This window comes from Leucopleurus acutus (assembly GCF_964270905.1).
Source record: "Leucopleurus acutus genome assembly, chromosome: 5".
In the NCBI taxonomy this organism is placed as follows: domain Eukaryota; kingdom Metazoa; phylum Chordata; class Mammalia; order Artiodactyla; family Delphinidae; genus Leucopleurus; species Leucopleurus acutus.
In genome coordinates this window covers 125,235,830-125,257,329 of record NC_139147.1, presented here as the reverse complement: position 1 = coordinate 125,257,329, position 21,500 = coordinate 125,235,830, and the positions used below count along the sequence as shown (strand labels likewise).

The window sequence follows — 21,500 nt, the reverse complement described above, 5'->3', positions numbered from 1 at the left end:
CTGGAGGACCTGAGAAGAGGGGCAGAATCCTCTAAGGTAGAGAAATAGACCTCAGAGAGAAAACTGAATAGAATCAGAACATACATCAGTTTGATAAATGAAACAGTCTTTAGTCTTCAAGTGTCTAAAAAGATCATTTTTATTCTGTTGTTAGGGGGCTCTTAAATATCTCTGTGACCAGAGAGCACGAGAGAATCAGAAAAGCTGTCAGTAAAACTTTCTGACTTTATAGAGTGAGAAACCACTGAGGGCTTGAGGTCGTAGGAGCTGGGCTTCCACGGGGGCTTCGCAGGGTTCCTTGGGGCCTCTGAGAACTTGCCTTTTTAGGGAACAGGCCTTTGTAACGCTGTTACAGGAACTCCATAACGCTGCTTTGCCTTCCAGATTCCGTACATAGAAACCAGTGCCAAGGACCCACCTCTCAACGTCGACAGAGCCTTCCATGACCTGGTTAGAGTAATTAGGTGAGTGAGGCTCGCCTGCCTGGAAGCAGGGCCTCTGTGGCCAGACGGACACCGGGAAGGCTGGAGGAGCGTGGTGCCGTGTCTGAGGCCCAGGCTGGGCAGTTCTGGGCCTGGTTTTGGATTTCTTTTTTTTTTAATTTAATTTATTTTATTTATTAATTTTTTGGCTGCATTGGGTCTTAGTTGCGGCACACAGGATCTCTGTTGCAGCATGCGGGCTCTTCATTGCAGTGCATGGGCTTCTCTTTAGTTGTGGCACCCAGGCTCCAAAGCACGTGGGCTCAGCAGTTGCGGCACGCGGGCCTAGTTGCCCCACGGCATGTGGGATCTTAGTTCCCCGACCAGGGATCGAACCTGCGTCCCCTGCATTGGAAGGCGGACTCTTAACCACTGGACTGCCGGGGAAGTCCCTAGTTTTGGATTTCTTACACTTCTGTCCATCTCTGTCCTTCCCACCTACCTTTGCTCTCCCCGACTCCCTATGCGTGAAGCCACAAGCTAAACAAAGTGCTTTCCTGCGCGAGGTGCCTCCCTGGCCTCCCTTCCATCCTGCAGCTCCGGCTCCCCGAGGGCAGCGCCTCCATCCTGCCCCCGCTGTTCTCCCAACACCAAAGCTGCCAACACGGTAAAAAGTAGGCCATTCTCCTCTTCCCTGATGTCAGAGCACCCCTTGACGTTTCACCTGAACAACCAGCATTCTGATCCCCAGGCTGCAATCACAGAGGCTTTGTACATGTGTCTCCTTTCCAGCCCCTACCCACTGTCGGTCTCCAGGGAGTGTCAGAAATCCCAGGCTGTAGTCTCTTGTGGATTCCTTTGCATAGTCAGGTCCAAACCTTAATCATCTCATGTCTAGACGACGGAGACAGTGTCCTGGCTGGGCTCACTGTCCCCCCACCTTTGCTGTTGCCAAAATCTTCAACGTACAGAGCGGCCTAACCAGTGGTTCTCAGACAGCATGCATTTGGTGTGTCGTCATATGCCGACCTGTAGGGCTGTTGCTTAGTCATGGAATCTCCGTGCACTTCCCAACCTGCCGCCTCTCAGCCCCCCCAGTGCGTGCACACACTCACACCCATACACACACACCCGGCAACCCCCTTTTCTCATCATTCCCCAGCGTGGACTGTGGTTTGCAGCCTTCACCTTATGCTTTAGCTGGCAGGCCTGCACTCGGGAAGCGATTTTCTCATGGGCCTTTGCCTGGAGTTAGGAGATGCTACCACACCAGGAGGGGGTGATGTCTTGGTTATGGACCTCGAGTTCCAAGGGCAGGTTTTAGATGTAGGAAAAATGAACAGGAAACACGTAAAAAGCTTTTGTGCTCAGTTGACCTGTCATTTTATTTAAAATATGAAACACAGACATAGAAGCCAACCTTGTATAACATATAACGTAGCTTGTGATTGAAATAAACATAGCCACAGCATGGTTATCAGGAAGTCTCACCAGTAGCATGACAGGTTTTGCTCTGTCCTCTCTCCCTTCCCACTTCCTCGCCTTAGAGACACCGTCCAGGACAGGCTCTCTTCCTCCAGCATCCAGGACAGAGGCCCCTTCTCCCCCTTCCCCTCCCCCTCCCCCGGCCCCCTCCCCCTCCAGAGCCAGAACTGGCCTCCCAGCCGCAGACCCAGGGGCAAGGAAGGAAAAGGCAGGGAGAAGCAAAGCCCTTTCTAACGTTGTTATTCTGCCCTTCCTTGTCTCAAAAGGCAACAGATTCCGGAAAAAAGCCAGAAGAAGAAGAAGAAAACCAAATGGCGGGGAGACCGGGCCACTGGCACCCACAAACTGCAGTGCGTGATATTGTGATGGCCCGAGGCCCTGGGCACAGTGACCGGGAACTGGCCAGCCCTTGGGACCCCTCCACTGCCTAACCGCACTGAAGACCATTCTAACCATGACCCTTGGCCCAAGGACTTGACACAGGAAGGGAGAGAGGGAGGGTGGGCAGGGAGGAGATAGAGTCTGGCTTTGCTGGAAGGGCACGGGCTGCCCTGTGTCTCAGCAGCAACGAAGAGGCAACAGTGAACAAAGCAGCATCCAAGTCCCTGTGTTGATGCAACCCGGTCCCTCCCCGCTCCTGGTGGCTGTGTTGTTTCTTTGAACTACGTAGTGTGGGTGTGATGTGGAAGTGTTTCTCCACGTACAAAAGCAAGCCATGATCACGCTTCCCCACCCCAACCCCGGTCCACAGTGTCTGAGCTTGGGTGTCTTTTGTAGATTTTTAAATTATTTTAGGGATTGTTATTTTATTAAAGGGGTCTGTGCCCACTGCCTGGTGAAGTTTCAAGTCTTCAGCAGACCTCTTCTATAATATGTCTGGAATATGGTTGTTTTTTAACTGAAATTTCCCAGCCGTGCCAAAACTCAACTCAACGTGAAAGCAGAGTGACCGAGAGACCAGAAGTTCACGGGGACCGTGGCTGGAGGCCTCGGGAGGAACGGACCCTACTCATGGCCTCCTGTAAACTGGAGAGAAGAGAGATGTGTGTACCCAGAAGGTTTTACTGTGGTTGAGGATGCAGATAGCAGGGAACAAAATTTTGTTTTGCTGAGGGGAGAGACGGGCACGTCAGTTTTAAAAGGGCTTCTCGTTACCCTGGAAATATATAAATTTTAAGTAAGTTTATTGGAGTCGCAAAAGTGTTCGTGTATTTTTCAGGTGGTGTGGGTTAAGTTCTGTGTTCTTCGCAGCCGTGGGAGAGGGCTTTCTCCCATCACCTGTGCTGTCTGGTGCCTCTGATACAAACACACTGAACAGGCGTGTACGGTCTCTGCGTCGAAGTCAGCTAACATGGACACCATCTGGAAAACTCTGGTTCGTGCTAAATCTTAACCAAAAATGATCCAGTACTGTTCTTACTGAAACAGCACCAAGACCTGAAGCCATTTTCCCTTTGAGTCAACTGACTCACTTCTTAAGCCCAGTCAATGAGCAAAACCCCTTGAAACATTTGCAAACTTAGTATTACAGGTTGCCTTTCTGGCAGGAACTTTTATTAACCTCTTGGATCTTAACTATGCTATATAAGTGGAGGAGAAAGTAAGGTTGGGGTGCCGACATGGCTCCCATATACCTGTTTCTACAAGGGGCCAGCCCCCTAGCTTCCTGACCACGCCCACCTGCCTCTCAGGTGCTGCTGGTGTGAGCCAGACTGGGGCGGGATGGATGGACAGCGCACCCTCGAGAGAGAGTCAAGAGATGAGGCGGCCGGCTAGTGACCTTAGTTTCCATCTGTTACAAATCAGGCCACCAAGCAAACTAGAATATCCCTAGTGAGTGGCCTGGTCACCATTTGGAGAGAGAAACCCGGGTAAAGTGAGCACTCAGCCGGACATCGAGACCCCTGGATTCTTCCCTAGTTTTGAAAATGCGCTGAGTTCCTAACTCAGCAAGATCACCAGCAACGTGGTGGAAGGGGAGCGCAGCCAAAGAACGGTTCTGATGCCGGAAAAAACAGTTGGGACTTCTGTTTGTTGGAAAATCAAACTTCTTTGTCTAAATGGCCCTTTTTTTCTGACCCTAAAAGGAAGGATAACAAAGAATATTCCAGATCAGGCACTTCAGAGCTTCCCAAGATCCTGTAATGTTAATGGGCCTTCTAAACACTAACAGGACAAGGCTCTTTCCAACCAATACGCTCCTCTGAGCCACACCCTAGCAGCCCAGGTGCAGTTGGGTGGCAGCTGCAAACTGGAGATGAGGAAGAGGCAAGACAGCGGGAAGAAGGAAGGATGGAGGTGCGGTGATGGAGCGAGTTGGAAGAGCAGGACAGGAAGCCCGGCTCACGGGGCAGCGTCCGCTTCAGAAAGGTCCCGGGCACGGACCACCACCAGCACCCCTGCCCACGGTGGAGCCTGCAGCTCCCTGACGGCACCGGATGGGGGAGTCTTGTTGGAAACAGATCAGTTGACTGAGAACGAAGCCCTTAGCTGTGAATGTAACCAGACGAAGAGATTCCAGCTGCTTCTAGGCCCTCCGCCCAACAGGGCAGCACATCTGCCCCACCCCCGGCCCCATCTTCCATCTCTCCTGCACTCAGCCCACAGTGCCAGAGGGAGAAACTGGGTGAGGGATGGCCTTCTGCAGCCTCCCTGTTGAGCTAATGGTCGGCCTTCGTCTCCCGTGACCTCATTTTCCCCATAGGTGAGATGGGTAAATAACACTTTTAAAAGGCGGTTCTTTGCGTTTTAGAGAACTGTGGACACTTGTGGCAGTGGGGGCTTCTGCACAGGCCTGAGTGGAGCATACCCAAGGGCATCCCCGGTACACGGTCACCTGGCGGGGTCAGTCTGGAAAACCAGTTGGTCGTGCTACTTCCTGACTGTGGAGCCCAAGGGGACTTGTGTCTTTGGTGGCATTCTGGTGTTCCCACTGGTTTTCCATCTGAATTAGTGCTCCCTTCATGCCTGCTGGAGCACACCCTTCCTGAAATCCTCTCACCCCATGCCTCTGCCACTGTGTGCTCTCAGATTTCCTTCTAACATTCTTCCACCCCTCCCCCACTTAGAGGGCTCTTTTCTCCCCAGCAAGTAATGTTAGCCATCCTCTCCACCCCCAGCCTGGGGCGATGGCCACTGACTTTCCCTCACAGGGGACATTTGGATGGCTTCTGTTAGGACTTTGCCCCCCATCTTCTTGTGGAGAATGCCTGTCAGCCTGGTGCGGCCTGCCTTGTGTTCCTAGGAAGAGTGACCCACTAACACGTGGCAGCTCTAACCCAAAGGCCCCTCGGACGTGTTATAGAAAATCCGGAGCCAGAGACAGTTTCCCTCCATTCGCAGCCCATTGGATTAGAAAGTCCATGTCGGGTTTACTTAGAATGAAAGATACTTGAATTACTGAGCGCCCGTGAGCGCCCAGCTTCTGTTACACAGTGTTAGCCATTGTCTACACAGGTGGCCATTGTCGTGAAATGAGAGTGATGCCTGAAGATCTCAATGATGCTTGAGCCTTTTATGTAACTTTTATTAAGTCTTTGTGTATCCCAACTCATTAATAAACAAAAGAAGAGGAACACTTGTCTGTCTGATTTCCTCTTACTCAAATATTCCTGACGTTTTGCTGAGAACAGTAAACGTTGTCAGCGTCCGACCCAGAACACTGCCCTCTTGCGGAGAAGATAGCTGGTGACTCTGAGGGTTGTCTCCGTCCTGCCGGTCTCCTGATGTCCAGCAGCCCTGGATATGGGCTCTGCCTCTGACTTTTATGTGCCTTTGAGCAAGTTACCTGCTTTAATCTTCAGCTGCCCCGCCTGTGAATGGGACAGTGGTGTGCGCTTCCTAGGCAGACGAGGGCTAAAGCTAAGTGTGGGCGTTCATGGTACAGATCCCAGGAATGATGCTCTTTGTAAAGGACACCGATTGGATTGTCTGATGTTGCTTTTCATGAACACTGCCCCCTGCCCCCATCTGCAAGATCACAGTCTTTCATATAGTGTGATTACATTTCTCTTTTGATTGAAACTGCTGGGTAGTTGGCCAAGCTGAGCCTCTCTGGGTCTTCTTCCCAGGGAATAGAGGGCCAGAGCCCTCTCGGTACTTCTTTGGGTGATGACAGCTGAAGCGTGTAAACTTGGAGGCTAGGGGTGCTTCTCACACCCTCCGCGCTGGGGGCAGAGAAGGCCGGACTGCAGACTAGAGCAGGGAGGGGTGGTGTGGCCGCCTGCCCATTCATCCCTCCCATGCAGACTTCCTGGGCACCACCACGTGCCAGGCATTGGGCTGGGTGCTGGGTGGTGGTGAGCAGAGCAAAGGGTCTTCTGATAGATCTCCTTTAGTCCTGTCTCCTTTAGTCCCGTCCTGACCTACTCAATCAAAACCTGCATTTTAACAAGATGCCCAGGTAATTCACATGTGCGGTAAAATCTGGGTATCACTGCCCTACGACATCAACCCCAGCATTGGAATGAAATCTAGCCTGGACCTGAGGCAGGAGATGGATGGGCCCCAGGCTGAGCCGCTGGAGTTGGTCCCCTGTGGACAGACACTCCACGATGAAGACAATAGCAGGAGGGAAGAGGAGCTGAGCTCTGCCCAGATAAGAGACAGAGACCACCTGTCCCTCATTCTGAGGCCAAGGAGAACTTCCTGACTACACATGCGCAGAAAGGCTCCTCGGGGACCAAAAGGGGAGGGGCATCATCCCGTAGTAGGTGATGTCAACCTACCCATAGGCCTCTTCACTAGAATCCATCTTGGCTAAGAGATGTGCACGCACACTGGGGAGGACGCTGAGTTACACCAGATATACCAGATACGGACTCAGAGCCAGGCAGAGCAAGATGATTGGCCAGAGGAAACCCGGAAGAAATGCCCCATACAAGTGATTCAAACTACTACGAGGGCACGACTCTCCCTCTGAGCCCACCCATGTGAGTCTATTCACACGTACTCTTTTTTTTTTTGTATTTTTTGCGGTACGCGGGCCTCTCACGGTTGTGGCCTTTCCCGTTGCGGAGCACAGGCTCCGGACGCGCAGGCTCAGCGGCCATGGTTCACTGGCCGAGCCGCTTCGCGGCATGTAGGATCTTCCCGGACCGGGGCACGAACCCATGTCCCCTGCATCGGCAGGCGGACTCTCAACCACTGCGCCACCAGGGAAGCCCCTCACACGTACTCTTTTTACTCCTAATAAACACTTCATTTGTTTCACTACTTTCCATCTCTTTGTGGAAATTCATTTCTGTCTCTGGTGGTCTAGTGGCTAGGATTCAGCGCTCTCACTGCTGCTACCTGACTTGAATCTCTGGCCGGGGAACTGAAATCCCGCTTCAAGCCACTGCAGGCCGAGGCCGCCCGAGATCAGACTCACTGTGCCTCAAGACGCAGTTCAACCACGTTCACCCAGGGGCAGCCTCATCTGCTTTCAACTCAGCAATTAGAGTTTGCTCCTCTGCCTGGAACAGCCGCAAGGTTCTGCCTGGCCAGGCAGCGAACTCAGAAGTATCCCCACAGCCAGCAAGTGGTTTCCTTAATTAAGGGAAGTGTTTACACAAAGGCAAATTGGATCCCAGTTTGCTTCTCAAACTCTCTAGCATTTTTCTGAAAATGTGGACAACCACATTCAATGCACAGAGCTGAGAACACATAAAGGCTCTGTGTTCTTGGCGCTCTCTCTAAAGGTGGGTGTTCTGTGCCAGCTAGGGATACTCTCATCCCCCAAGACTTTCACTTTGCGGAGCTCCACCACCGTGCCAAATAGCGCACTATCATGCTAATGTGAAATTTTAAACCCAAGAAAAGAAAACTGAGTTCCTACCACTCAAGAACTGATGGATGCTTTCAGTAGAACTTACATCCTGGCGATGATGTGGGAAACCAAACTCTGACTCAAACCAGCTTCCTACTCAGTCACGGGACCCGCGCCTGGGGTGATAAAATAATCGGGCGGGTGGTTCTCAAAGTTGGGTCCCCAGACCGGCAGCTTCAGCACCACCTGGGAACTTGTTATAAATGCAAATGATCCGGGCCCATCTCAGACCTACTGAGTCAGAAATTCTGAAGTGAGGCTCAGCCCTGTGCGCTGTAACAAGCTCACCCGTGATTCTGGTGCTCCCTAAAGTTTGTGAACCACTGAATTAATACCTGTAGGTAAACATGAAAATTCCTACCACATGGAGGTAAACGGCAGCTTGTTTTGTTCTCGTCGGCAAGACAGCAGCCGGCTCTCTGGGCAAAGTTGCCCAGATCCTTCCCCTCTCCTTCCTGTGTCTGATTAACGAGGGCCCCTTAAGGTCTGGAGCCCAGGGACACTAGTACAGAGGTTAGTAACCTTGGCTCCGTGAGGTGACAGGTGGGGTAGCTGACCCCCTCTCGACCCCTCCTCAAAATCATATGCAAAATTGTATGTACACATGCATTCTTCTGGGAAGACAATCGTTTTTATCAGATTCCCACCATACCACCATGTTACCCAGTGAGAAAATGAACCGGCCCCTTGAACCTCTTTTTCTGTCTGTGGGCCCTTCTGGTAGTTTCAAGGCCACTGAGAGTGGGGAGAGGAAATGAAATGAGCAAAGGTCCATCTTCTAAGCAGCTCTGACAGCATCCTTCACACGTCCCTGCATTGCTCCCACAACATCCTGAGGGAGGGGGCGGCCTCAGCCCTTCTCCCCGTCCCCCACATGACTCAGTGTGTGACCCACACACGATTCTCCCACCTCTTCCCACCGGGGTTACCACCACCTGCCACTCAGGCCCCAGCACCCTGGGCCAGAATTGGCAAAGGCGAGAGGAAATTCAGGATGCAGTGTTGGCCTGGGAGCACTTAGCCGGCCACCCCAGGCGGGAGTGGGGGCTGGGAGCCAGCTGCAGAGGAGGGATGTGAGGCGTGTAGCGAAGGCACTTGGTGTCCGATGCCATCCTCTCAAATTTGTAACCAGTGGTTTGCAAAGGGCCGTGTATCAGTGTTAGCATCACTTCGGGAGTTTTGGAAGGAATCTCGCTGCCCAGGCCACACCCCCAGAGGATCTGGTGCCGTTGGCTTGGGTCAGAGCTCCCCAGGGGATTCGGCTGTATGGCCAGGGCTGAGGCAACCAGCTGGGTTACACTGTATGATGGTCCCTTGAAGCCTATGGCTTCTCAGTGAAAACTGGTTAATAAAAGAAACAACTGCACGGAGAGCCCAGCCCTTGGTAAATGAACACTTGACTACGAGCCTCTGGGAGCCTGACTTAACTTGTTGACTGGTCTGGTCCAATCTACAATGACGTGTATGTCCCCAGGTCCAGGGGAGGGCCTGGGGCTACAATGTTAATGCTGAATGTTTATTAAATGGATTAATAGTTATTACAGGTATCAGCAGATATCCATGTCTTCAAACCTAAGTCAGATAGGTTCCTACTTCCCTCCTTCGCCCCCAGTCCCCGGCCTATGGCAGCCCCAGGGCAGCTGCAGACTCAGTTCCTGAGGGTCAGTGTCCCACAGAGGCTTCTGCCTCTGACTCCATCCCACAGACTCTCCACTCTGAAGTTCAGCCTCTGCCTCAGTTTCCACAAGGGAAGCCCACTCTCAGTGGGCCTTCAACCCATACCTCGCCAGACACCCTCCCACCCACGCTTCCCCCAGCAGCGGCCTCCCCGGTCAGCTGAACACCACCCCTCAGGTTATCTCCCCCTTCGCCTGGTTCGCTTTCTTTCGTCACCATCCCATAACCCCTTCCTAGGGTACAATGTGGTTCCAACTGGGGGACCAAGGTTCCCGTTTGCCTGTGACAGAGGAGTTTCCTGGGATGTGAGACTTGCAGTACTAAACCCAGGACAGACCAGGGCAAACTGCGACAGTTTGTTCCCCCTATTAGTAAGAATGAAAATTTTCACCTTGTTCTATAACAGCAATACTAATAATTATCAATTAGGTGGCCGTTCTCAAACGTTAGCATCCATCAGCATCACCTGGGAGGCTGGGTAAGATACAGGATTTTCTGATTCAGCAGGTCTGGGCTAGGGCCCGAGCATTTGAGCTTCTCCCAAGTCCCCGGGAAGTGATTCTGAGAACCCCGAATCAGCTAATCCATGTTACTTGGTCTGCACAGGTACTTAGACCTCACGCGCTAGTTACCAGCGAACATTTCGTGGAGCTTACGGTAAGCCAGGCGCTGAGTTACTTGTGCATATTATCTCACCCCGTGGGGTAGGTGGTAGGGCCCTTGTTCACAGAAAGGGAAACCAAGGTCCAGGGACAGCCAGGGCTGACAGGGCCTGGCCTTGCACGCAGATCTGTCTGGCTCCCAAGACTGTGCTCCGTCTACAACCACCCCGGCCTCGCTGAGGCTGAGCAGGTCCCACCAGCCACCCCACCCTTTTTAAATTTTAACCTGTTTGAGGCAAATCTTTCACTACATCTCCCACATCCCCGCCTTCTTCCAAGTGAGCTGAATGCAGATCAGCTTCCCCCGAGTGACTCAGCAGAGGCATTTTGAACCTAGAGCACTGTCATTTTCCAGAGCTTCTGCAGTGGGCCTCCTCCCAGGGGCACCGCCTAGCCCATCTGCTGCCTTTTTCCAGCCTAGTTTTTCTGAGCAAGGCCAGCCAGCCAGCACTTAGCAGAGTGGGTGAAACCCCAGCGGCCTCAAGGTGTAGTCTGGGACCTCTGGCCTCCAGCCCATGGGAGCAGCCTGCAGCCAGGGGCCCCCTGGGACCCCTCCTCAGCCCTACTTGAAGGCAGCCTGGAGGAGCTCTTGATGCAGGGCACCAGAACAACTCCTCCCCTGCCCCCACAAGCCCCCCAACAGTTCAGACTTTTGTTCCTTCTCTGCGGTTGGCATTATTGGTGCGCAGAGCTGCATGAGGTGGTGCCCAGAGCACGGCTGCCCGGGTCTAGCCCGGCTGTGCCACAGGCCGGTGACTTGGGCAAGGTGCCTGACCGCTCTATGCCTCGATTTCCTCATTTGTCAAATTTTTAGGTTTGAATTAGGTATATACACTTTTCAGAATAATGGCTGGCACGTAGAATCTCTTATTTAAATGTTAGCCAAGATCCCAGAATCAAATCAGTAAATGCCTTTGGAGTGCCTACTAGTAACTACAGACACCATTTATCGACCACCTAGCAGTCATTGTGCTTTGCCTGGGTCACCTCACTTAAGACTCGGAGGGGCTGGGTGACAGCCCCAGGAAGTGAGGTGCTAGGATCCAGGCCAACCTGTCCCATGGGGCCCCACTGCCTCACTCGTGGGGCAGGTCCAGGGCTGGGAATCAGCCGTCCTCCCTTGGAGGGCCAGCCTAGACGGCTCTGTCCTACACCCCCATCCTCTGGCCTCCGCTCCTGCCCTCCCACCCCTCCCCAGTCTGCCTCCCTCCCCCGCCCCGAAGCTCTTCACCACCTGAAGGGCAGCTTCCAGACTCCAATCACTGCCTGTTATCTTCTCCTCTCCTGGTCCAGGGCTACTCTGAGTTCTGCTCTTACCCAGCTCCCCTTGTCAAGCAAAACATAGTCTACCTTCATGGGAAGCAATTTGGCATCCAGCATCAAGAGGTTTAAAACACCCTACCCTAAAAATTCCACTCCTGGAATCCTTTCCTAAAGAAATCATCAAAGTTGCAATGAATGATGAACAAAGATGATCTTTGCATTCATACGACAAAAAAATTGGAAATGATCTAAGTGAACAATAATTGGGAATGATTAAATAAATAATGCTATACCCACATAATGGAGTATTACCCAGCTATTAAAGAGAAAATGTGTGAACCAGCATAAGAAATGTACATTTCCTTTATTTTCACCATCCCTGGATGTTATCATCTTTTTGAAATCTTTGCTTAATGGAAACGTGAAGAAAATTGTATCCGGTCTCTCTTTTATTTTCATTTCTTTGACCACCAGTAAGACTGGACGTTTTAAAGCTTGTCAGGTTTTATTCCTTATAAATTGCCTATTTATGCCATCTCTTCGATTTTCTATTGGAAATTTCATTTTTCTTATTTATTAGTTTTTATATATTATTGACCACTTCTAGGTCATATTTATTGCAGAAATTTTCCTAGCATCGAATTAATCTTTTAATCTTATTTATGATTTGTTTTTACACTATAGATATTTTTAATTTTAAATGTTTAAAACTATCATTTTCTCCTTTATGGTTTTTTGCCTTTGGTGTGAGACTAACAGGATCCTTTCTCATCCAAATATTATTTTATTCTAATACCTTTATATTTACACCTTTTTTCCAGATGACTTCCTATCCATTAAATAATAAAATGGAATCACCCATATCTCATACCATTGTAGTGAAGCTCAAATGAGGGAATTCAGGCAAAGCTCTAGAATCGATAACGGGCACATAGTAGGTGCTCTGTCATCGTTAGCTATCATTAACTTAAACTTTACTTCATTGGAAATGCATTCTGGGGTTCCATGTAAAATAGGTTTCAGCTTTGTGTTAAGCCAGTTGTCCCAACAAAAAGCCTGTGTCTGAAAGGTAATCCTTTTGTTGACCCCAGAGTTCCAGAGGGAATTTCCTTTGCAGGGCAGTGAGCTGGGAGGGCGTGAGGCTGCCCCGAAGCTCCCTGTGCCCGCTCTCACTCAGGAGTTGCCCCCGTGCTAAGTTCAAGACCTCTGCCACAGCAGGTTTCCTAAGGATAGGGGACAGAGCCAAGACATGCTCAGCCTGACTGCCATCTCCTTTCCCAGCCCAGCTTCAGGGCCTCCTAGCCTCAGTCGTTCCACAAACCCTCCCTTCACTAGGGCCTCCGGGACCAATGAGATCCGTGTTTTCTCTGACCACCCCCCTCCTACAGCCCATTCAGTCGGCTGGGCCAAGGTCACCAGTGGCCCCCAACCTAGACAGAAAGTCTGGGCAGGAGCCAGGGGAAGGACAGGCCCTTTGTCCTGCACTGGGTGGCAGTGAGGGGTTGAGGGATGCTCTACCCCCGGGCGAGGGAGGGGGTGGCACCCGGCCAGGCTCTCTGGCCACTGCTGGTTCCTGGGTCCAATAAGGGCCAGATTTCCTCTGTCTGAAGCTGAAACAGGGTTAATCCCTCTCCCTTGTCCTTCACCTCTGCAAGGAAGTTCTTCAGAAATGACACACATGTTCGCTGGGGCGCAGGGGAGAGGTGGGGTAGCTGTAAGTAGCATCACAGTTTGGGGAAGGAGATGGGATTTATTGACAGAGACGCCACTTTCTGTCAGGCAAAGAGCTGAAAGGCCACTTGTTGAAGGCTTGCGCTGTGCCGGGCGGGGCCGGGGCTACCGGGTGTGAGGCACCACTGCCATGGCATTTGTGTGAATGGTGCCCCGGGGCCGCACAGAGCTGAGCGCTTTCACCACACCACGCCTCACTGCATCCCCAGGAGGAGGACACGCAACTCCCCTCAGGAGAGGAACCTGAGCTTCAGCGATGTTAAACCACTCCCTCCAGTTCTCACAGGCCCCAGTGGCAAAGCCAGGACCTCAAGTGTGTCCTCCATGTGAACTCCCAACTGGGATCAGAGGACACTGCCTCACCAACGACGTGGCCTCGGCAAGTTATGCCAGCTCTCTGGGACCGGGTTCCGTCATCTGAAAAACAGGCTCATATGAGTGTTTCCCTCTATTGTCGTGAGGATTAAATGAGTCAATGCATTCTAAGAGCTTAGAATGCTGTGTCTGGCATATACAGAGAATGTTCTCGATACTTCATTGCTGCTGTTCTTGGCGTTACCAGCATTGTTTTCGTAGTGGTAGCAGCACTGCTACTACGTGGGTATGTGCTGTCCGCATTTGAGGTTCCCCTGGCCTGCTCCGAGAACGCCAGGGAAGCCGGGCCAGTGTCCCTCTTGTCCACCAGGTGGCACCATCGCAGAGAGGATGGGTCTCTTTCCAGCCTCACGGGGTTTGCACCGGAAGGCCGCCGGCTCAGCTCCCCGTAGGAGTCCTAGGATAGCAAGAGTCAGACCCCTCTACAGCCTGCCCCAGCTCTCACCCTGCCCTCTCGGACCTCCCGCTCTCTCGAAGGCCTGCTTGGATACAGCTTCACGTACACCCTGGGGACCCCGGGTCTGGCGTGTAGCAAGTGAACACACAGGTCTAGGCTGGAGGACCCTCTTAGGAACCGTTAGATGAACCCCTCTGGGTCTACACACCCACCACCTTGGGAGACCCCAAGTCCCTGGCCTCTGGCCTGTTCACTCTGCAACCAGCACTTACCAAAACGTTGTGTGTGTGTGTGGGGGGGGGGGGGGGGCTCTGCCTCAGTCACAGCTGGAGCTTATTAACAGGGCAGATTCCAAAGCCCCCCTTGGGCCAGTGGTTCTCAACAACTACACGTCACCTGGGAACTTGTAAGAAATGCAAATTCTCCCCGCTCCAGACCCACTGAATCAGAGACTCTGGGGTGGGGTCAGCAACCCGTGGTTATCAGGCCCTCCAGGTGATTCTGCTGCACTGGGCAATTTGAGACACGCCGGCCGGCATTCTCCCCTCTTCTACCGCAGCAGGAATCCCTCTCTCCAGCGCTCCGGTGGGTCTATGTTATGATTGCCAAGGGGCTGAAGTGTTTTGTCAGTGGTGTGGTTAGCGGTTTGTGCGGTGTGCCACCTGACAGCGTTGTGATAGGTACTTTCCCGTACGATGGTGCTCAAAGCTATCGTGGTTTTCGTTTTTAATCTTGATGAAAATGTGTAATGTTTTCATGACAGTTGCTTAGCGAATAGAACCTGACTTGTGACAACCGACTTCACAGATTATCAGATTTCATGATCTCTCTTGTTCCTAGCAACTACACTACTTTTCTGCTCTGAGGCAACGGGAGGTTGCACTGAGACGTTGACAGAGCCAAGGGGGAAGAGATGCCGGCCCTTCTCTTACCCGTCCCCTCCCCCCATGATGTTACGAGAGCCCCGACCCTCGGCAAGTGCCAGGCCTGGGAACGGAACAGCATGGTACCCGGAGGAATGGGTCTGTACCTCTCATTCCCCCATTCTTTAGGAAGCTCACAAACTCAAATAGACAAACTTTTCGCAGAAAGTGTGAACAGTTCATTCCTTTCCCTCTTGGTCACCTCTAAGAGAGGAATTTCACAGAACTCAGCATTGCCATCCAAATCCCCCACGTGTATGGTGAGAGAGAAGAGAGAGACTTATTTCCTGTGAAAATGGACCTGGTGGCATCATGTAAACAAGGCTCTCTTACTGATGCTGGAAGGCAACGGAAAATAAAGATTTTTAAATTTTAATTACAAACAAATGTGTTTGTTTCTCAGAAACGCTCAACCCAGTTCTCATGATTCTATAAATAGAAGAGTAGTGGGTTGAATAGTGGCCCAAAAAAGATATGCCCAAGTCTTAAACCCCAGTACCCGTGAATGTGACTTTATTTGAAATTAGGGTCTTTGCAGATGTAATTAAGTGAAAGCTATAGTGATGAGATTATCCTGGGTTTAGGGTGACCCCTAAATTCAATATCTGGTGTCCTCATAAGGAAAAGCAGACAAGATCAGAGACACAGAGGGGAGGCCATGTTAAGACGAAGGCAGAGATTGGAGGGAGGCAGCTACAAGCCTAGGAATGCCGTGGATTCCCGAGAGCCTCCAGAAACTAGGAGAAGGCATGGAACAGACTCTCCCTCAGAGCCTCCAGGGGAACCAATCCCGTCAACACCTTAATTTCAGACTTCTGGCCTCCAGAACTAGGAGAGAATGAATTTCTGTTGTTTTAAGCCACCCCGTTTGTGGTAATTTGTTAGCGCAGCCCTAGGAAACTAACACAAGAACATATGTGCTACTTTATGGCAATAAATGTGGAAGCCTACAAAGAAAAGCAATGATTTTCTAACGCAGAGTATATTGCCAGATATGACCCAGAGAGAGGAAGAAAATGTGAAGAAAAGAGTAACAACAGAAAAACTTGGAAACATTGTTAAAGATTTATCACTTTTTAAAAGGCACCATGGGACTTCCCTCGCGGTCCAGTGGTTAACACGCCACACTTCCATTGCACGGGGCGGGGGTTCGATCCCTGGTCAGGGAACTAAGATCACGTATGCCTCATGGCACGGCCAAAAAAAACAAAAAACAAAAAACCCCGGCACCTGGGACGTCCCTGGTGGCACAGTGGTTAAGAATCCGCCTGCTAATGCAGGGGACACGGGTTCGAGCCCTGGTCCGGGAAGATCCCACATGCCACGGAGCAACAAAGCCCATGCGCCACAACTACTGAGCCTGCGCTCTAGAGCCCACGAGTCACAACTACTGAGCCCATGCACCACAACTACTGAAGCCTGCATGCCTAGAGCCTGTGCTCCGCAACAAGAGAAGCCACCGTGATGAGAAGCCCACGCATCACAAAGAAGAGTACCCCCGGCTCACCTCAACTAAAGAAAGCCCGCGTGCAGCAACGAAGACCCAATGCAGCCAAATATAAAAAAAATAATTAATTTTAAAAAAAACGGCACCATGCCAAGACTGTTTTACACCTAAGTTTACTTAACCAAAAGAAACAATTTCCTTGTTACTCAAACTATGCAAAACTATACGGAAAAGCCCCTGAGTAATTTCATAAAGCTAGAAATACCTTCGTGTCCAAGTCTGGTAAAGCACGTAGAAAACAATCAATGAGAAATTTCGTGTATGAAATAAGGACAGACGTTAAAGTATACTAATAAATCAGGCCATGTATGAAAAGCACACTGTGCCGTGATCAGGAGGATTTAGTCCAGTGTGCGGGGCTGTAAAGGCAGTGCTTCCTGATGTCTGAGTTTTGGCAGAACCTGGCAGGCCAACAGCAAGAGCAGAGCTGGCAAGCACCTCCCTTTCTTGAGGGAGTCACCTGACCTCTGCCAGCCCATGAGAACGTCCATGAGGTTAACTGAGGGGCTGAGGAGGAGGCAGAGTGAGGGAGTATTCGGAAAGCAAGTGTTGCCAATGAGCGTACCCTCCCTCACCCTGGCCTTCCACCTCAAGTCAAAGGACAGGCTCCTGAAACCTGAGGGACACAGGACCCAATAAAGACTCAAGGTCAGAGACTGGCTGGGGCTGCCCTTGTCTGATAGCAGATTATGGGTGAGGACTGTCTTAAGAAAGATGAATGGATAAAGATGATGTGGCACATATATACAATGGAATATTACTCAGCCATAAAAAGGAACAAAATTGGGTCATTTGTAGAGACGTGGGTGGATCTAGAGACTGTCGTACAGAGTGAAGTAAGTCAGAAAGAGAAAAACAAATATCGTATATTAACGCATATATGTGGAATCTAGAAAAATGGTACAGATGAACCAGTTTGCAGGGCAGAAATAGACACACAGATGTAGAGAACAAACGTATGGACACCAAGGGGGCAAGGTGGAGGGGGAGTGGTGGTGGTGTGATGAATTGGGAGATTGGGATTGACATATATACACCAATATGTATAAAATGGATAACAAATAAGAGCCTGCTGTATAAAAAAATAAATAAAATAAAATTCAAAAACAAAAAAGAAACGCAAAAAAAAAAGGCCTGCACTTCAGACCTTCAGGCCTTCAGCAGTGGCATGTGCATGTTTCCTGTGGGCCAGAGGTGGACCCTAGGGAAAGAGCGGTGCTTAGTAGAGATTCCCCACACTGGGCAAAAGGACAGCCAGGGGACTGAGGGAAGAGGTTGACACTATCAACTCGAAGAGGCATCGCCTGGATCAAAGTCTCCACAGGAAAGAGCCTCAGGGTTGGGGAAGCAAAGCCCTCCTCAGTAACTGCAAGAGCAACACACCCCAAGGGCACCAACACCAGGTGACAAAGTACCAAACTAGTAGGACCTTCTCACTCCTCAACTCTGCTCTATCCCAGAGGGCCCCTGTGATTGTTAACTCTACATGTCGGTTTGACTGGACCATGGGGTACCCAGATATTTGGTTCAGCATGATTCTGGGTGTGTACGTGAGCGTGTTTGTGGATGAGATCAGCACTTGGGTCGGTGTACTGAGTAAAGAGGATGGTCCTCCCCAGTGTGGCTGGGCATCAGCCGATCCACTGAGGACCTGAATAGAAAAAGGTAGAAGAAGGGAGAATTCACTCTCTCTGCCTGATTGCTGAGCTGAGATAATGTCTTCTCCTGGCCTCAGATTAGGAATTACACCATCGGTTCCCCTGCTTCTCAGGTCTTTGGACCCAGACTGAGTCATGCCACCAACTCTCCTGGGTTTCCAGCTTACAGACCCAGATGCGGGGACTTCTCAGCTTCCAGAATCATGTGAGCCAATTCCTTATAAAAATGTATTTCGATATAGATGTAGATATCCTATTGGTTCTGTTTCTCTGAAGAACCCGGAGCAATACAGCTCCCAAAACAGCACTTAGGAAAGAGGTGAAACCCCTGTCCCCATCTCAGATTTCCCAGTCAGAGGCAGAGCTAAAGGAGAGGAGAAATTTAAATTAGATAAAAGGTTGGAGTTTTAAATATTGGATTGAATAGGGCTTTTTTATTACTAAAATGAAAGTGTTCTTAGACTGAAAATAATTAGAAAAGCTGAAAGCTGTCCAAGATTTCATCCAGAGCAAGGAGGAGCACACCCAGGGAGTGGGCTTGAAGGATGGTAGAAAAGGTTTGCTTTCTGCTTGTACCTTACTAAGTAGACATTTATACAATAAGCTGGTTCCACACTGCAAGTGTGGCTCAGTAAGAGGATAATTTAAAAATCATGTGGTCATATCTGTAGATGCCAGGAAGACATTTGATAAAATTCAGTGCACTTTCCCAACAGAAAGCACTGGATAAATTAGGAATAGAAAGAAACCACCTAAAATTTTAAAAACTGTGTACTGAAAACCAAACACTAGTATCTATTTTTATTTTAAAAGTTCAGAAAAGTACAAAGAAAATCACAAATCATTCATATTCCCATAACCTGAACTAATAATAGAACATATTTGCTTATTGTTTTTTAAAAAGAATAATTATTTCACTGCATAATCATGTTTGTTAAAACAAATTCAAACAATGCAGAAAAGCACAACCACACAATTTTTCTTTAACCACCAACCAGAAACAATCATCATTAATATTAGGTAAACATCATCCCAAGTATCTTTCAATACATATTTACAGTTAGAAGGTTAGAGATACATACATACATACAAGAGTATTAAATTTAATTTTACTTAAATTTGCATCTATATTCATGAGGAATATTGGCCTTTTTTTATAATATCTTCATCTGGTTTTGGAATTAAGGTAATACTGGCTTTGTAAAATGAATTGGGAAGTATTCCATACTTCCCTATTTTTTTTTTTTTTTTTTTTTGCCGTACGCGGGCCTCTCACTGTTGTGGCCTCTCCCATTGCAGAGCACAGGCTCTGGACGCGCAGGCTCAGCGGCCATGGCTCACGGGCCCAGCCGCTCCGCGGCATGTGGGATCTTCCCGGACCGGGGCACGAACCCGTGTCCCCTGCATTGGCAGGTGGACTCTCAACCACTTGCACCACCAGGGAAGCCCCATACTTCCCTATTTTTTAAAAGGAGTTTGTATAGGATTGGTTTTTATTTGTAAAATGTTTCATAGAATCCGTAAGTGAAGCCTTCTAGGCCTGGAGTTTCCTTTGTGGCAACTTTTAAATTACAAATTCAATTTTTGAAATTAATATGGGGCTATCCAAACTTCCTGTTTATTTTTGTACCCGTTTAGGTAGTTTTTGTCTTTGAGAGAACTGGTCCATTTCATCTAGATTGTCCAATTTTTTGGCATAAGGTTGTTCATAATATTCTATTCCCTTACTATTCTTTTAATTTCTGTACAGACTATTGTGATGTCCCCTTTTTCATTCCTAATATTAATATTGTAGGTCTTCTTTCTTTTTTTTACCTTTGTCAGTTTAGCTGAAAGCTTATCAATTTTACTGACATTTTAAAAGAACCAGTTTTTGGTTCACTGATTTTTCAGTATTGTTGGTCTATGTTCTATTTCATTAATTACTACACTTGTCTTTATGATTTCCTTCCTTCTACTTGCTTTATGTTCCACTTTGTACTTCACTATACAATTTCTTGAGGTAGGGACACAGATCATTGGCTTTAGATTTTTCTTCTTTCTAATATAAGCATTTAAAGCTATGAATTTTTCTCTTATTTAGCTGCACCTCACAAAATTTTATGTGTTTTATTTTCTTTATCATTAGATTACAATATTTTCCAATTTCCTTTGTGATTTTTTTCTTTGACTCATGGATTATATAGAAGTGTTTTTGAATTTCCAAATATTACAGGTTTTTCTAGTTATTGTTATTTAGCTCTGATTTAATTCCACTGTGGCCAGAGAATATACTCTGTATAATTTCAATCCTTTTAATTTTATTGCTTAGGATCTGGTGTACCACATACACTTGAAAGTGGTCAGCTATTTTGTGGTGCAGCATCTTGCAAATATCAGTTAAGTCAAAGTGTAATAGTGTTGTTCAGATTTTCTATATCTTTGTTGATTTTATGTCTAGTTCTATCAATTGGTGAGGGAGGAATGTTAAAACCTCCAATTATGATTGAAGCATTGTCAGTTCTCCCTTTACTTAATTTTTTTAATGGTGGAAAAGGAGGAAAAGGGAATAAACACCAGATGGAAAAAATTGAAAGCAAAAGGCAATTCAACAGACTTAAACCCGAACTTGTCAGTTATCTCCTAAATACAAAAGGACCGAACACTACAGTAAAAACAGAGATTTCTGATTAGTTTGTTTAAATGACCTAACTTTATGTATATAAGAGACACACTTTATTTATTTATTTATTTATCTATCTATTTATTGGCTGCGTTGGGTCTTCGTTGCTGCATGCGGGCTTTCTCTAGTTGCGGCGATCGGGGGCTACTCCGTTGCGGTGCACGGGCTTCTCATTGCGGTGGCTTCTCTTGTTGCGGAGCACAGGCTCTAGGCATGTGGGCTTCAGTAGTTGTGGCACGTGGGCTCAGTACTTGTGGTTTGCAGTCTCTAGAGCACAGGCTCAGTAGTTGTGGCGCACGGGCTTATTTGCTCCGTGGCATGTGGGCTCTTCCCGGACCAGGACTCGAACCCATGTCCCCTGCATTGGCAGGCAGATTCTTAAACATTGCGCCACAAGGGAAGCCCAAGAGACACACTTTAAATATAAGAGCACAGATAAGTTGAAAGTAAAAGGATGAAAAGAGATATATCACACAAACAGTAAGAAACAGTAAGGACAGAAAGCTGGACAGGTTATATTCATATTCAAGACAAGGAGAACTATCAGAGATAAACAGTGACGTTTTATTATAATGGTGAATTCATTAAGAGACAATTATAAATGTGTATGTACCTAATATCAGAGCTTTAAAATCCATGAAACAATATTTGACAGACCTAAAAGAAGAAAGAGACACACCAACAACCACAGTTGGAGATTTTAACACTCCTCTCAATAACTTAAGAATAGAAAGACAAAAAGTCAGTAAGGATACAGAAGTTCTGAACTATACTATTAATCCTTTTGATCTAAATGCCGTATACAGAATATGATACTTAACAACTGCAGAATACAACTTCCTTGAAAGCACACATGGAACTAAGATAGAGCATATGCTGGACCATAAAACAAAACAGCATATTTCTGAGGATTGAAATCATACAAAAGA

General features: G+C 48.7%; 1 protein-coding gene across 5 annotated transcripts in view; it reads left to right on the top strand.

The window, feature by feature from the left end:
- The window catches only part of MRAS (muscle RAS oncogene homolog), a 58,331-nt gene extending 52,849 nt beyond the window's left edge, over nucleotides 1-5,482 (top strand). For all 5 annotated transcript variants that reach the window (XM_082840363.1, XM_082840364.1, XM_082840362.1 and 2 more), the window contains exons 5-6: nucleotides 385-464; nucleotides 2,174-5,482. In XM_082840363.1, the coding sequence (XP_082696489.1) occupies nucleotides 385-464; nucleotides 2,174-2,273 (180 nt within the window). In that variant the 3' untranslated portion in view covers nucleotides 2,274-5,482. The remainder of the gene's footprint in view (nucleotides 1-384; nucleotides 465-2,173) is intronic.
- The last annotated feature ends 16,018 nt before the right edge of the window (nucleotides 5,483-21,500 follow it).